The sequence below is a fragment of the Antechinus flavipes genome, chromosome 1, assembly GCF_016432865.1.
Source record: "Antechinus flavipes isolate AdamAnt ecotype Samford, QLD, Australia chromosome 1, AdamAnt_v2, whole genome shotgun sequence".
Classification (NCBI taxonomy): Eukaryota; Metazoa; Chordata; class Mammalia; order Dasyuromorphia; family Dasyuridae; genus Antechinus; species Antechinus flavipes.
In genome coordinates, this window is record NC_067398.1 from 334213558 (window position 1) to 334229315 (window position 15758).

A 15758-nucleotide genomic window follows, 5' to 3' on the forward strand; every position below is an offset into this window, starting at 1 on the left:
TTGGTTTCCTCATTGCCTATTCTTATTCCTTTAATCTCTTTCTCATCTTATTGCCAAAGCTAGCATTTCTAATACAATATTAAATAGTAACGGTGATAAGGGGCAACCTTGTTTCATTCCTGATCTTATTGGGAATGGCTGCAGTTTGTCCCCATTACATATGATGCTTACTGATGGTTTTAAATAGATGCTACTGATTATTTTAAGGAAAAGTCCATTTATTCCTATACTCACAAGTGTTTTTAATAGGAATGGATGTTGGATTTTATCAAATGCTTTTTCTGCATCTATTGAGATGATCATATGGTTTTTGTTAATTTGGTTATTAATATGGCAAATTATACTGATAGTTTTCCTAATATTGAACCAGCCCTGCATTCCTGGTATAAATCCTACTTGATCGGGTTGTATTATCCTGGGGATGATTTTCTGTAGTCTTTTTGCTAATATCTTATTTAAGATTTTAGCATCAATATTCATTAGGGAGATTGGGCTATAATTTTCTTTCTCTGTTTTCAACCTACCTGGTTTAGGTATCAGTATCATGTCTGTGTCATAAAAGGAATTTGGTAGGACTCCTTCATTCCCTGCTATTTTTTTTTAAAGTAAATTAAATGGAAAAAGTACTTTGAACTTTTGAATGTTGATGGCAATGTAGTTAGCTTATAAATTAATAGGTAGTTTTTAGGGGTTCTAACTTCTTGAAGTATTGAATGTGCTTCTTGTATATATTTTTTGGCTTATTTCCTAATGTTAATTTGACAGAGAGAACATAAAGATTCCTAGGATGTTTATAACTGATACACCACGCCATGAATCGTTCAGGTAAGAACAAACTTAAAAAATCTCTCAGTTTTTATTCTCAAATGAAATTCTCTTCAACTGTTTTTTCTTTCAATGTGTTAAATGATTTCCCACTGTTAATTTCACTTTTGTTAATTTGTGATGTATTGTCTTATTTACAAGTTTTTCTATATATATTCAAATTGATATTGGAAACAATACTTTTATTCTACTTGCATGGAAAGTAGACATGATTATGGTTTCAGTAGGGTAGCTTCTAATAGCCTAAAAGAATACCAGAAGTTCCCCTGTTCATGGGATCCTAGTTTTAGAACTAGGAGACACCTTAAAGGCCATTAAATCCATTTTTTCAAATGGAGAAAATGAGATCCAGTAAGGAGACATGACTTGCCTGCATGAGTTGCAGAGACCTGAGTATTTTTGCATGGCAGTAAAAAAGAGGGACAGACATAGGACTTATCCCTAGAGGAAGAGGGAAGAGGAGGGGAAAGTAGGGGGTGCAGTTACTGGCCACTTCAGGACCAGATGCTTGTGCCCAGGAAGAGAGAGAGAATCACAGAGAAGATGATGAGAAAGCCAGGAAGTCTTGGACCTAAACTCCCTGCATGGTTGAGCTCACACTGACAGTTTGGGGGAGACTTGGAAGGTCTTGGGATCCGAGGACTTGGGGCAGAAGGAGGGCAGTCCAACCACTCAGGCCCCATGGGGTGGGGGGAGTCGGCTCTGCTATCACACTCCCTGGAGCAAATCTCCAGTACTCGGTACCCTTGAAGAAGTAGGTATCACCTTTAGAATGAGAAGGAGGGGAGAGGTCAGTCATGGTACTTCTTAGAAAACTATTTATTCTAAAATAATAGCTTTTCTATTTTTCAAAATTTATACAAAAATAGTTTTCAACATTCACCCTTGCAAAACCTTGTCTTTCATATTTTTCTCCCTCCCTACCCATCTCCTCCTTCCCATAGATAGCAAATAATTCAATATACCAAAAAATATAATATAATACAATACACAATAAACATGTACAATTAGAAGACTATTAACCCAGGCATCTGGATGCTCAGTTCTACTTTCTCCATCAAATCAATCAGCATCCCACCCTCAACCACCCCGCCCCCCCCACATACCTTTGTTGCCAATAGTCACATCATCAGGTGCTGAAGGTGCTCCCTCCCATAGGCTCAGACTCTTGGGGTAACCCGGGTCAACTCTGTGGATGGACTCATCAAAACGCCAATACTGTTCACCTTGAATCAGGTAAGTCTTCCCATTTTGGGGCCAAGAGAAAACAGCATCCACAACTCCCCCAGGGGGAAGGCCCAATTCAGTTAGCAGCTTTGGGGAGCCAGGCTCCAGCTGCCGGTCCTGAAACACCCAGAACTTCTGTCCTGAGGATCAGGAGGAATTAAGTCAGTCAAATATAAACCTTATCACTGTGGTCTCTTCCCCCCACAACAGCAAGTTCCCAGTCTTGTGCTTGTGCTTGTTCTTGTGCTTGTCTTGTGCCTTTCTAACTCCTTCTCTGAAGCTTTCCTAGACTATCTCCCTTTTCCTCACCCCTTCCTCCACCAGTTCTCAATGTCTCTCTTTCCATCTCTGTCTCTCCCTGATAATTGTTTCCCCTCTTCATTCTTCTTGCTCCCTTGCAATTCTCTTCTCTCCACTTCTTCCCAGTCTCTTTGGCTCTTTCCCAAATTCCTATTCATCTCTCTTCTCCAAACCTGACTGCATTTCACCCTTCACTTGATTTACCGCTGAAAAGCAGGATGCGTCCATCCGAAGGCCGAGAATAGGCTGCATCTATGGTTGCCACGTGTTCAGGCAGCCCTTCCCAAAATCGGTGCAGCTTTGCAGGTCGAGGGGACACCAGTTGCCCTGAGGGCTGAAGGCGCCAAAACCAGGGTCCTGGGGACAGGAAGGGTCACCAATGGATCAGCCCTAAAGTCACCCACCTAGGTCCCAGAAGAGAGTGGGCCTGTAGCTATTGGAGTTCTCTACCTATTTTTGCCAGGACTCCAGTTGACACAAATAAGATAGCTGGGCTCTTGGCATTGGGCATCAGAATATAAGGAGTTAAAAGCACCATTATTATGGAGGGATCCCAAGCAAAGGAAAATAAAACTAGATGGCCCAGGGGATGAGAGAAGAGAAATGGTGAGAGAGTCAGCATTTTAGGGCAAATAGGAGTCAGTCACTCACCTTTAAAGAAGAAGATTTCACCACGGATGTTGGCGATAGCATCAAAGTTACCAGAACATCGGTCTGGAACTGGGGCTGAAGGGCTGGGAGGAAGTATAGGAGTGGGAAAGGGAAGAGAAATGAGAGTGAGACAGAGAACTGGGGCATCATGGTGGGGAGAAGGGAACCAAAGGGGATAATGAAGGGGACCAGGGAGAAATTAGGGATTGAGCAAAAGAGAAGGGGATATTCACCTGTCTGGAGGCTGTTCAGGGGGTTGAGGTGGAGGAACCAGAGGTTTCTGAGTTGGCTCTGGATGGGGACTATTTGGAGCCTTTCCTGGAAAGAAGCAGAGTTAGATATGCGGTAAAATAGAGAGGCTGAAAGGCAACTAGCTCTAGGGAAGGTTCTGTTTGTCATTATCAAGATGGAGAATGATGGAAAAGACAAATGGTCTGGCGGTTAGAAGCCTTGGGTTCCAGTTTTATGTTTACTGCTTATTAGCTGTGTAACCTTAGTTGAAACATTTCCTATCTGAGCTTCAGCTTTCTCATATGCAAAATGGGGATAAAAATACCTGCTTTTTTAGAATTGTGAAGATTAAATATTAAGAACTAATGGGGAGGGGTGGAGGGTGGAAGTGATATAGAGAACAGAGAAGGAATTTTGTGGGGGGGAGGGGGTTTGTTGTTGTTGTTCTCATAACTCTTAGTTCAGATCTGGGAAAGGGAAAAATAGAGGGTCACAGGGCTCACCATAAAGCTGTTGGATCCCTTCTCGGTCATCAGGTGGAAGTCGATACTTTGAGGGGTCTCCAGCTGGACCCTGGTAGAAAGGTCGCATGATGGAGTTGGGGGCGGAGGAGTGGGCCAAGCCCAAGGCATGGCCAAACTCATGGACAGCTACAGCAAACAGGTCTGTCCCACTGCCGTCTATGGGTTGGGAGGAGGCAGGAATTGAGTGGTGAAAAAAGAGACCTTGGTGCAAATCCATCCTCTATACAGCTGCCAAAAGGATTCTCCTACAGTGCAGATCTGACTTCTGTCACTCCTCTACTCTATAAACTTCAATGACTCCCTACAACTTATAGGATAAAGCACATGCTTCTCTTTGACTTTTAAAGCATTTCACAATGTGTCACCAACTACCTTTCCAACTTAGTTGTACATTACTTCTCTTCCTAGTCTAGCCAAGATCCTTATTCATAAGGAACTCCTTCTGTCTCTGTGCCCAGAACTGGCTGTCCATCCCCCAGTGCCTAGAATGTGCTACACACACACACACACACACACACACACACACACACACACACACACAGATATTTTTGTATGTATAGTCCTAAGCCTAGGACCCAGCAGTAGTAGACACTAAATGCTTGATGATCAATTGATTGGTCCATCTCCCTCCCTCTCTCATGATGGTCCTAACCTGCAGCTCTCTAGGCAAAGGATGACTTACATGAGCATATGGCTGGTTCTAAAAAGGAGAAGCTCAACAAAGAAAAAACACAATTTGCAGAAAGGTGTAGTTCTGGCCAAGATGACTCTTCTTGGCTCTCCTGTTTCCTCTGATGTCTAGCATTCAAAACTTACCACAGTCTCCACACTACCCAGGTGCTACAATGATATCTTTATTTCCTCTAGCCAACCTGACCCCCCTATTCTTTCCCTCACTTAGAAGACCCTCCTCCTTCCTCTCATCTTCTCCATATCCTTCTTATCCTTCAAGATCCTTCAGGTCCCACCTCTTCCAGAAAGCCTTCCTGGTCAGCCTAAGGAGTCTAAAATCCTTAGTATTTAACCCATAGTCTCACACACCGTCTTTTGCTATTCTTCACTGTTCAGGTCCATGTTATATTCCCCTAACCTAACTGAACTCTTTCTGAGACCAGAGGTCTTGTCTTCTGCTTCTTATAAATTAGCCTCCACTCTTTCCCTCTCAGCTTCTAGCTACTCCAATGATCCATGCAGAATTATATGTGGAACAGGAACTCAGTATACTCTTGTTGGATGTAATAGAGAATAAGGTCCTCAGGGAAGGGAAGGGAAATATCTCTGTGGAAGGGATTGATCTCTGCAGAATAAGGGTTGTCTGAGGAGACCATACCGCTTGCCCCAAAGGTCCAGATTTCCTCATCATCAAAGTGGGTATCCCCAGAGATGGGGTGGTCCCCAGGGAAGAAGGCATGGGCCAATGTGCCCCCAGGCCCATCAAAGGGGTAGCTGTCCTTGTGATAGGCGCGAGCAAAGTCGATGAGGATCTCTGGCTCTGTTCTTCCGCTGGGTTCAACCTCCTGGAATGTCATCCCCACCTCAGTTCCCCAGGCATTGAGAGCATAGTGCATCAGGCTTCGAACAGTGTCCTGGGTGAGGGCAGAGCCCTGTGGGAAGGAGCGAACCCTAGTGTCCAGAGAAGAGAGTCCAGTATTAAGGAGAGAAATGTATGGCAAGCAATTACAACAATGATATTCAGATGATTTGAAGGAGGGATGGAGGAACCCAGTCAGCCAGCTACTCAATAAACATTTATTAAATACCTACTCTGTGCTAAGCACTGTACTAATCATGAGAGATACATAGAAAGATAAAACAATGAGGTGATCAAGGACAATTCCAATACACATGTGATGGGAAAAAAAAAAAAAAAGGTAAAAAATTTATGACTTTAAGAATCCCATAGTGTAATGGAAGAGACAACATACAAATAATTATATGCAAATAAATTATATGCAGGATAAATAGGAAATAATCTACAGAGAGAAGGAAGTAGAATTCAAAAGATTTGGGGAACGTTTCCTGTGGAAGGTGAGATTTTAGCAAGGAAGGAAATCAGGGAGTCTAAGTGGGAGACAGGAGGAGGGAGAAAATTCCATGCATGGGGGGCAACCAGTGAAAATGCTGAGTTGGGAGACAGAATGTCTTGTTTGAGGAACAAGGATATTGAATTGAAGAGTGTGTAGCTGGATTTAAAGTATGAGGAGATGGGGTCAGGGAGGAAGGTAATGAAGGTCTTTGAATACCCACCAGAGAAGATGGCCCAATTTAGAATTTAGTAAAGATCACTTTGAGAACAGAATGGATGATGGACTAGAGTAAGAGACTTATACCCTCAACAGTAATAAGGAAGTTTGGATGGGGGAGGGTTTGAGATGAAAGATAATGTTTCAGCTTTAGACATGTTGGGTTTAAGATATCTACAGAACTTCCAGTCCAAAATATCTAATAGGCAGCTGGACAGTTGAGCCTAACAGACTGTTTAGTCCTAGGTAAGTAAATCTGAGAATAGAGATGATATTTGAATCCATAGAAGCTGATGAGATCACCAAGGGAAATAGAAGAGAGGAAAAATAGAAGGGGACCCAGGATAGAGTTCTCTGGGACATCCAAAATTAGTAACCATAACTTGAATGATGTTCCAGCAAAGGAATCTGATGAAGGTCAGATAGGAGGAGAAAGAGGAGAGTGTAGTGTCCTGAAACACTAGAGAGAAAGGAGTATAAAGGAGAAGAAGGTGATTAACAGCATCAATGGGATCAAGAGGTCAAGAAGGATGAGACTATTCTTTTGAACAAGGACAATTCCAATAGACTTGTGATGGAAAGTGCCATCTGCACTGAAAGAACTATGAATTTGGATCAAAGCATAATGTTTTCATCTTTTTGTTGCTGTTGTTGTTTGCTTGTTTTTTTTTTTTTGTTTCTTGTGTTTTTTCCCTTTTGATCTGATTTTTTTGTGCAGTATGACAAATACGAAAATATGTTTAGAAGAATTGCACATGTTTAACCTATATCAGACTGCTTGCTGTCTTGAGGAGGAGGGAAAGAAGAGAGAACACAAGATTTTGCAAAGGTGAATGTTGAAATGAGAAGATTCAGGCCAATCCCAATGATCTTGTGATGAAGAGTCATCTACACCAGAGGATGGTGGGAACTGAGTGTGATTCACAACATAGCATTTTCACTCTTTTTGTTGTTCTTTGCTTGCATTTTATTTTCTTTTTCATTTTTTCTTATGCAGCACAATAATTGTATAAATATGTCTGCATATATTGGATTTAACATATATTTCTACCTTGTTTAACATATATTGGACTACTTGCCATCTAGGAGAGAGGGGGGGAAAGGGGAGGGGCAATTGGAACACAAGGTTTTGCAAGGGTTAATGTTGAATTATCCAGGCATATGTTTTGAAAAATAATAAGTTTTTTTAAAAAAAGGTAAATGTTTAAAACTTTCTTTTTCAAGTTTTCAGAAAGAGAAAGAGAATAGGCCTTTAGACATAGAAATTAGTAACTCTGGAAAGTGCAGTTTCAACAAAATGATGATTGTTGGAGTCAGGCCAAGGTGTTAAAAGGGGAGTGAGAAGAGAAGTGAAGATATCTATCTTAGGCAACCTTCATAAGGAATTAAGCCAAAAAAGGCAAGACAGAGATGGAACAATAGTCAGTAGGAAAGGGTGGATCAAATGAGAGGTTTGTTGACAAATAGACAAGGAGCAAGCAAAGATAAAACTGAAAATGAGGGTGGTAGATGAGGCAATCTCTTGGAGAAGACAAGATGGAATGGAATCATTTGTGCAAATAGGAGGGTTAGTCTTGGCAAGCAGAAGGGCCAATTCTTTATATAAAACAGGTGAAAAACAGGTAGAAAGCATCTGGGTACTCGGAGATGAAGGGTTCTCTCTGACAAATAAGCTCTCAGCTAAATAGGGAAGGAGAGGAGGAACCGTGGAAGTTTTGAAAAAGAATAAAGAAGTTTGGAAAAGATGTGGTGAATGGGATAATGAGTTAATTAGGGAGACATAAAAGGATTGCCTTGCAACAGTGAGGTTATCTAATATACACTGGCAGTGGATTCAGTAAGGTTTTATGATTTTTTTGATCTTAGTTCAGCAACATGTGATGAGGAACAAAGAAAGCAGATGATGGAAGTAGTATAAGGTTGAAGTTTGATGGGGGAAACCAACAATATAATAAAGGCAAGGGCCTGAAGAGGAGAGGACATTGTAGTGTTGAACCAGGTCAACAAAGGGTAAGGATGGGGAAAGGAAGAGAATGCAATTCGTGCAGGGAGAGGACTGAGGCAGCAAAGGACTAAAGGTCATGATGGTGACAAATAGTCTGTGGTTGGGAAGGTTGGGAAGATGGGTAAAATACCAAAGATTTTGACCAGATAAGGAAATGTCAACACTGTCGAACATGGAAATGATACATTTGTGGCTGATAGCAAGATCAAGGGTATGACTATTTTTCTATGTGAGGTGGGATAAAGGAATAGTTCATGAGAAATGAGTCAGTTGAAAAATAAATAGGGAATTTGAGAGAATATCAATATGTATTCTTCAGTGCCCTAGTATGAGGGTAGGAATTAGGAAGGGGGAAAGATTTAGAGTGAGGCAGTCAGTCCCTTAAATCTAATAGTAAGGCTTTGGGGAGGAAAACACAGTGAATTAAATGCCAACTCACAGGCACTATAGAGCCCATCAGGGGGTATATGAAGCTACAATAGATAAGTTATCTGATGAGAAATCAAGAAATAGAATCTAGAACCCACCTCCAGAACAGCTGCTTCTTCTTCCAGAAGCTGCCTGTAAGGGCATATCGCTTCTTTCTTACCAACCCAGCCACTCCCAGAACATCAGGCAGAGAACACCGTGGCTTCTTCATAGTGGCCAACGTGGCCTGATCTGGAAGGCAGAAGGGACATGAAAGGTCAAAGGAATGGACAGATGCTGAGCCCTATCCCTAAGAATTGGCAGCGAGAGTACAAAGAAGGAAAGCCACCCCTGGGATCAGGAGCTGTAATATCAGTACTAAAAACTGTCTGAGAGCAAAAGGGCAGAGGGAATGAGAAGTAGTATTGGAGCAAGACTGGCTAGATCTGTGGTATACCACTCCCTTCTCCTAATCTGTTCTGAAAACTGCCCTTCTACCTCATTCTGTGGACCTCTGAACCAACAACAGCTTTACCTAGTAAGCACTATCTCTATTTTGGATCCTCCAGTCCTATTCTTGCCCCTGAGTTCCTGACTTGAATTTTGCAGGAGCCCTGAGGATTTGGGATCCAGAAAGAAAGGACTTAGGGGCAGCTGGGGGTGCAGTGGATAGAGTACCAGCCTTGAAGCCAGGAGAACTTGAGTTCAAATCTGGTCTCAGACACTTAACACTTCCTAGCTGTGTGACCCTGGGCAAGTCACTTAACTCCAATTTCGAGAGAGAGAGAGAGAGAGAGAGAGAGAGAGAGAGAGAGAGAGAGAGAGAGAGAGAAGGAAGAAAGAAAGAGAGAGGGAGGGAAGAAGGAAAGAAGAAAGGAAAGAAGGAAGGAAGAAGGAAAAAAGAAAGAGAGAGAGAGGGAGGGAGGAAAGAAGGAAGGAAGGAAGAAAGAAAGGAAAGGAAAGGAAGGAAGGAAGGAAGGAAGGAAGGAAGGAAGGAAGGAAGGAAGGAAGGAAGGAAGGAAGGAAAGAAGGAAGGATGGATTAAGAACTTGATAGGCCTTCAGCTCCCTCTGTCTTCCCTTATAGCCAGGCACCAGATTTAAAGATGGCTGGAGGATATAAGGAAGATCTGAAAAGAGCCAAAGGGATGCCCCTGGAGGGAAGTAAGAAGTGACAGAAGAATGGGATTTGTTGAATATAACATGGCTTCCAGCTTTGGGGAAGGGATATCCTAGGACACCTATAAGCTGTATGACCCAAATCAAAACCTTTAACTACTTCCCTGTCTGTCTCAGTTTCCTTAACTCTAACACAGATAACAATAGCACCTGCCCCACAGAGTTGTTGTGAGGATTAAATGAGACTTTATTTCTAAAGTGCTTAGCCCAGGGCCTGGTACAGAGTAAATGCGCGTTCACTTTCCCCTCGGATAGTCTCTTTTTCCTTCCCATATGATAATTGGCCGGAGAAGGAGCGGGACAAGGAGTCTTTGGGAGGAAGAGAATAACCATTCATTACCCATGAGGCCGGTTTCCTTCAACCCAGCAAACCTCTGCATGATTTTGATTGCGTCCCGGAGCTGTTCTGGGCTCTGCAGCTGAGCCTGAGCAGGGTGCGGTGGAGGAAGGTAGCCATAGCGAGTGAGCCAGTCCTGGACCACGAAATTGAAGTAGTTAACGGGGAAGGGCGGGGTCGGGATAGGGCAAGGAGGGAACCTAGAGCCTCTTAGCGCAAGTCGATAGATAGAGCTAGACGCTGGATCCCCAGGCTCTACAACCAAGGATAGAATTGAGGATGATTCCCCATATCAGCCTCACCTTCCAGGCAAGGATCAGAGACCCGCGCCCTCCTCTCCCCACGCCCAGGATCCTGCCGTGCCACCCAGAGATGTTCGTCTCACGCTTATCCGCCGATTCTAACTCTCGCTTCCCCGACTGTGGTCCCTATATCTTCTCTGATCCCTCTCGTCTTCTGGAATACTGTGCCAAACCCAGATACTTCCCGACTCCAGCAATGCCAGTTCATCTCTTCCCAATGGTTCCTCAAACTTCGCTCTTTCCCTTCTGTGACCCCGGGGTTCAGGGCTCCAGCTTCCCTTCTTGGATAGAGATGCCCCCCAATTTCCTCTCTCCCCTCCAGACCCTAGCTTTTATCTTTCTGCTCCCCGAGATCCTGCTCCTCAGCTCACTTTTAATATTCTCCTGAACAGCGAGTCCCAAACCTCTCTCCCCTATTCCCGATCCTGACGTCCAGAATCCCAATTTCTTTCTCCCACCCTCCCTGCCTCAGATGTCCCGGACCCCTGCTCTTGCCTGTCCTTTTTAGATCCTTGCTTCTAACTCACATCTATACACTTAAGGGCTTCGGCCATCCTCCGGGACCCTTTTCCCTACGATCTGCTTAAAGCACCTGTGCTTGCCTCTGCGCGTCCCGCACTAGCATCACCACCCCGCCATCTCCTAGACCCAGATGTCTAAGGATCTCAGCTTCCATTTGTTCTTACTCCAGATCCCGGCGAATCAAGCCGCAGCTTCCCTCTCCCCGGCCCCGGAATTCGGTGTCCTGTCCCGTACTCACCACGCTCAGACTGACATCCTGAGCAGAGGGCTCCAGGGTTCGGGCAGGGGCTGGGAACGGTAGCAGTAGTAGCAGTAGCGGGGTAAGGACCAGACGCTCTCGTAGCCACATGACCCTGGCTCAGGTCAGGCTCTTGAAAGAGGAAAGGAAAGAGTGATGGAGGAGAGGGGGAACAGCCTAAATAACAGAAAGGGGGTTGTCAGAAAGGGAGCACCCCGCCCAGTCGACCCCTGTTCTGCCCTTTGGGCAGGGCAGGTGAAGCTGACTCAAATACCAAATTGATGATGTCTTTGGGGCATCCAGGGACCAAGGCTGAGGGGTCCGAAAAGTCCTGGACACTAGGGGGTCCCGCGGACTGGCAGTTCGCTGGCTAGTGGGGCAGGGCGGGGCAAGGCGGGTTACAGCATCGCACTGGGGTGGAGTGAAGGGGAAATGGCCCAATTTCCCTTGCTTAGTAGTAAGCGGTGATTTGGGAACTTCAAAGGTGGGGCTGAGACCGAAGTTGGTTGGGGGTTGGTTGGGGAAGAGAGATTGGGGGTGAAGGAGACAATAAATGAGCGACAGGCTGAATCTTTGGAGGGAGAGGTAAGGCGGGCTGGAGGCCAGGGCTAGGCAAGAGAACTAAGGAATTTGGGGCTGGGATGGGAGAGGGAGGAGAGGAGATGGAGAACAACTAAGATGAGGGAAGGGAAAGATTTTAGGAATCAGGAAGCCTAGGCCACAGAATCTTGGATTTGAAAGGGACCTTGGGGGGGCTAGTAATTGCTTGGGGAGGAGATAAAGGGATCAGAGGCTGGAAAACTAGGCTCCTGGAGGGGGGAGGGGCGTCCATTAGCAGGAGATAATGTATGAAGATATTAGGCATCCGGAGTCGGAAAGCCCTGAGAGGGGGAGGTAGAGACAGACAGAGCCTGGGAAATGGACAGTGGTCCTAAGAGGGGAGCAACACCCCCTAATACCAGTAGTGTCCCTCATCTATATACTCACCTCCCCAAAAGTGAAGCATATGGAAAAATGTGGAAAAGAACCATTCATCTCTATTCCTCCTTTGGTTTTCTTATTTTGCTCCCTTAAAGGTACCTTCTTCTTAGTATTCATTCTCCAGGACACATTTAGAGCTTCTCTTATCTCTTCTCCCCCTTCATTTTCGGTCTGCTTCTCTGGTTGTGATCTGGCAGCGGTCAGTCTGAACTTTCCACGCAAATGGTTCAAATGAGACTCGGAGAGTGGCAGTGAGGCACCTAATGAAAGGAAGAGAAAATGCACTTCCTACTCAGATCCAGCTACAGAGATCCTTGCCTTGCTTCCTTCAAGACCTGCCCCACTGCTGCCATTCCCCCCAAGCCCTAACCTCACATGCAGCTGCAAGTACTCTCTTCCTCTTCAATTATTTCATAGTCATTCTAGCTCTCTGCCTGGACCTCATGGTACTCTATCATCGTTGTCAAGACGACCCTTAGATTTGTTGGATGAAACTGAGGAAGGGACGAGGGAGAAACAGCAGCGTTAGAGAAACTGAAATTGAAAACAGAGACAATGAGACAAAAGAAAAGCAGACATATAGACATAGTGGAGAGGGGAAGAGGGCAGAGACAATAAAAAATAATGAAGGGACTACAAAAATAAAGTTAAGGTGACAGACATGACAGAATTTTAAAAAAATAACTTTTTATTGACAGAACCCATGCCAGGGTAATTTTTTACAGCATTATCCCCTGCACTCGCTTATGACAGACATTTGTACACAAGAGCCAGGGAAGCCTAGGGCTGAGCTGAAGGGGGAGTTAGGTCCTCTCTCACTGGGGCAATCTATCTCCCCCATTTCTGCCCTAGACATACCCAATAAACAAATAAATCCGAATTCTCTGTGCCAAGCCTCTGATAGTATCTCTCCCCCTGCTGAGGGGTAATTGGTATTTGTGGTTACCTCTCCTATTTGAACATCCTATATTGCCCTATTTGCAACCCTTTCTTTACTCAAGGTACAGAGAGAGGCCCTACCCATGGGTAGAGAGGTGTCATAGTTACACAAGTATATGTACCAACCCCTCCCCCTAGTCTGGCTGTGAGCGTTATTAAGAAAGAGGCTAAGTCTTACTGGGCTCTGGCTGCCTCTCAGCACCCACCACAGGACCTCGTGTGCACAGACACAAGCACAACCCCACTTAGGGGACTGTGAGAGCCAGACAGCCTCTTAAAAACCACCCGGCCACGTCCACCTCCCCTGCACCCGTTTTACGCAGGAAAATACATACAGGACGAGTCAGGGAGATAGGATTAATCACTGGGATCTTCAAACTGAACAGAATTGAATCTGTCCGTTTGGCTAACTGTCTGAGCCCATTTCTCCTTCCCTATTACTACCTGCCATATGTAAACCATCAATCTTTTGTCTTGTGTTATAACTGTCTTAGAGGCAGGTGAGCAGATCAGAGCATATCCTCCTTTTTACAGAGATGGAATCTGAGAACCTGAAAGGATTCCACCCAAGGCTGATCATACAAATCCAGCAGCTGCCTTGCCTGGGCTGCAAAAATATTTCCCGACTGCCAGACCAGAGTTACTAGTCTAACCAGATACTTAGCTGCTACCCATCCCCCAACCAGTAGGAAGTCCAGTCCTGTTACTGAGAAACTCAACCTCCTAACTGAGGGTTTTCTAAGAGTTACCTCAGTTAGGACTCTGGGTGGGGCACTGCCTTCTTTTGGGGTGTCTCTCTAGCCTCAATACCTTTTCTGCCCTGGGTCTCCTAGATAGCTATATCCCTCCCCCTCCCACCAACCTCTCCCTCCCCCTGATAGGTCCGGAGTTCTTGAATCTTCTTAGTTTCCCTTCCTCAGCTTTCCTACCCCCTCTTATTAGGAATCCCCAAACTAGAGCTTAGTTCTGCTTTACAAGAAGTGTGCGGGTAGAAGATAGGAAAGGAGGAGGGGAAGAGAGAAAGAGGAGAGAGGGAGATAGAGAAAGGAGAGAAAGAGATTCTGTCCTTAGTGCCATCTTCCTCTCTCAGGCAGCCAGTGTTGGATTGATCCACCAACTCCCAGATCCCTCCAGGAACCCTAAGCCCGCTTCAAGATGTGGGTCTCCAGCTCCTCCTGCCAGCTGGCCATTCCAGATCAATATTGACAAGCTGAGTGTTTCTGGGAAAGAGGTGGGGGGAAGGGCCAAACCGCGACCACTAATGGGGATGGGGTTGGTTAGGGAAGAAGTTGAAAGGAGTGAAACTGCTTTTCAGCACCATCCTTCCCGTTCTAACTTCTCTTTTACTGACAAAATTCTAAGTGTTGTCTACAATTGCTGCCTGCACTTTGCCACTCGTTAGACTTCACTCAGCTCCTTAATAAAGTAAATACTCAGATCCTTTATAAAAATAGAGAAAGAGAACTCAAATAACTTTCCATTTATTATGATTAGTGCAGACACTGGGGTTGCCTTCTTCACTGAAAAGGATTACATACACAGGTAAAGAGTCAGGGACTCACAAAGTAGCCATATTTTGTTATTTTTCAAAGCTCTGGAGGATCTCTTCCTGTTAATCTTCCGAAATCTGTTTACTAAGGTAGTTCAATACATTGAGCAGAATGTTAGAAGAGGGGTCCGGGAGTTGGGTTCAAGTTTAGCTCTGCTACAATGTGCCTGTGGCCAAATCACTTCCCCTCTAAAAGTCTAAATTAACTCCTCAATAATAACCTTGCCCCGTTCCCATAAATTAATTAGGGATAATTAATCCTAGCATGTTAGACCTGGAAGGGACCTTGAAAATGTTACAGCTGAAAAGTGCCTTAGATATCATCTAATCCAACCATTGTTTGACTTGGTGGTTATACACTGACTCAGAAGCTGTTAAGATAGAGCCAAAGTTTCCTCATCTCCCACAAAAAGGCTGCCTTCCAGATAAAGAGAATTATTTAATTGTGGGGTGCCTTTTCCCCTCACAATTCAAGCAATACATGGTTTGGTCACTTTTGTTTGTTTGGCTGATTTCCTAGCCACAAAATACCTCACGTTTAAGTTGATTTTAAGATTCGAGAAGAAATCAAGAGAATTGATTGTGAGAAGATTCTAAGATGCCAAAACAAGAGACTATAAAAGGCAAGACAGAGACAGTGAGACAAAGTGAGTGAGAAAGAGAAATAGAGAGGAGAGACAAATAAAGAGTAAGGGAAAAGAGGAAAGGAAGAGAGACAGAGACACACAGAAGGAGACCTAGAATGAGGAGGCGGGGAGGAGAGAGAAAGAGAGAGAGAGAGAGAGAGAGAGAGAGAGAGAGAGAGAGAGAGAGAGAGAGAGAGAGAGAGAGAGAGAGAGAGAAAACGAGAACATAAAGAGGAGGGGGAAAAGGAGAAAGGAAAAGAAAGGAGAGAGAGACAGGGACAGAAACACACACAGAGAAAGAAAAACAAAGAGAGAAAGACACATAGAGATAAGTTCAGAGAGAGACAGAGACAAAGAAAAATCGTGTCATTAAATGCCACATTTCAGAAAAGAGATCAGTGTAAGTGTCAGGAAAGCTTTCTAGAGAAGATTAGGACTAGACCAGGAATGAGTGTAGAATTTGGACTAGCCGAGAAGAGGAAACTAGAGGGATGTCCAAGCAGAGAATGGTGTGCGTGTGGGGGGGTGGAGGTGGAGTTAGGTTTAAAGTAGCAGGAAATGAATGATGGTACTTTGATTGGAAAGGAAGAGTCATCAGTTTTGGCAGATTTGGGCTCCCAGAAGTAGCCTGAAATAAGGCTAGAAAAGGAGATTGGAGTTAGACTCTGAATA

General features: G+C 44.5%; 1 protein-coding gene across 1 annotated transcript; it reads right to left on the reverse strand.

Moving 5' to 3' along the window:
• Positions 1–820: 820 nt before the first annotated feature.
• On the reverse strand, positions 821–12450 carry MMP25 (matrix metallopeptidase 25). Its single transcript, XM_051968155.1, is given in 13 exon segments — positions 821–1522; positions 1525–1590; positions 1932–2192; positions 2557–2709; positions 3004–3086; positions 3237–3321; positions 3738–3914; positions 5089–5381; positions 8534–8666; positions 9933–10065; positions 10992–11123; positions 11979–12232; positions 12343–12450. Coding segments are annotated over 11 exon segments (1698 nt in total). The 5' UTR covers positions 11103–11123; positions 11979–12232; positions 12343–12450; the 3' UTR covers positions 821–1319.
• Between the last annotated feature and the right edge of the window lie 3308 nt (positions 12451–15758).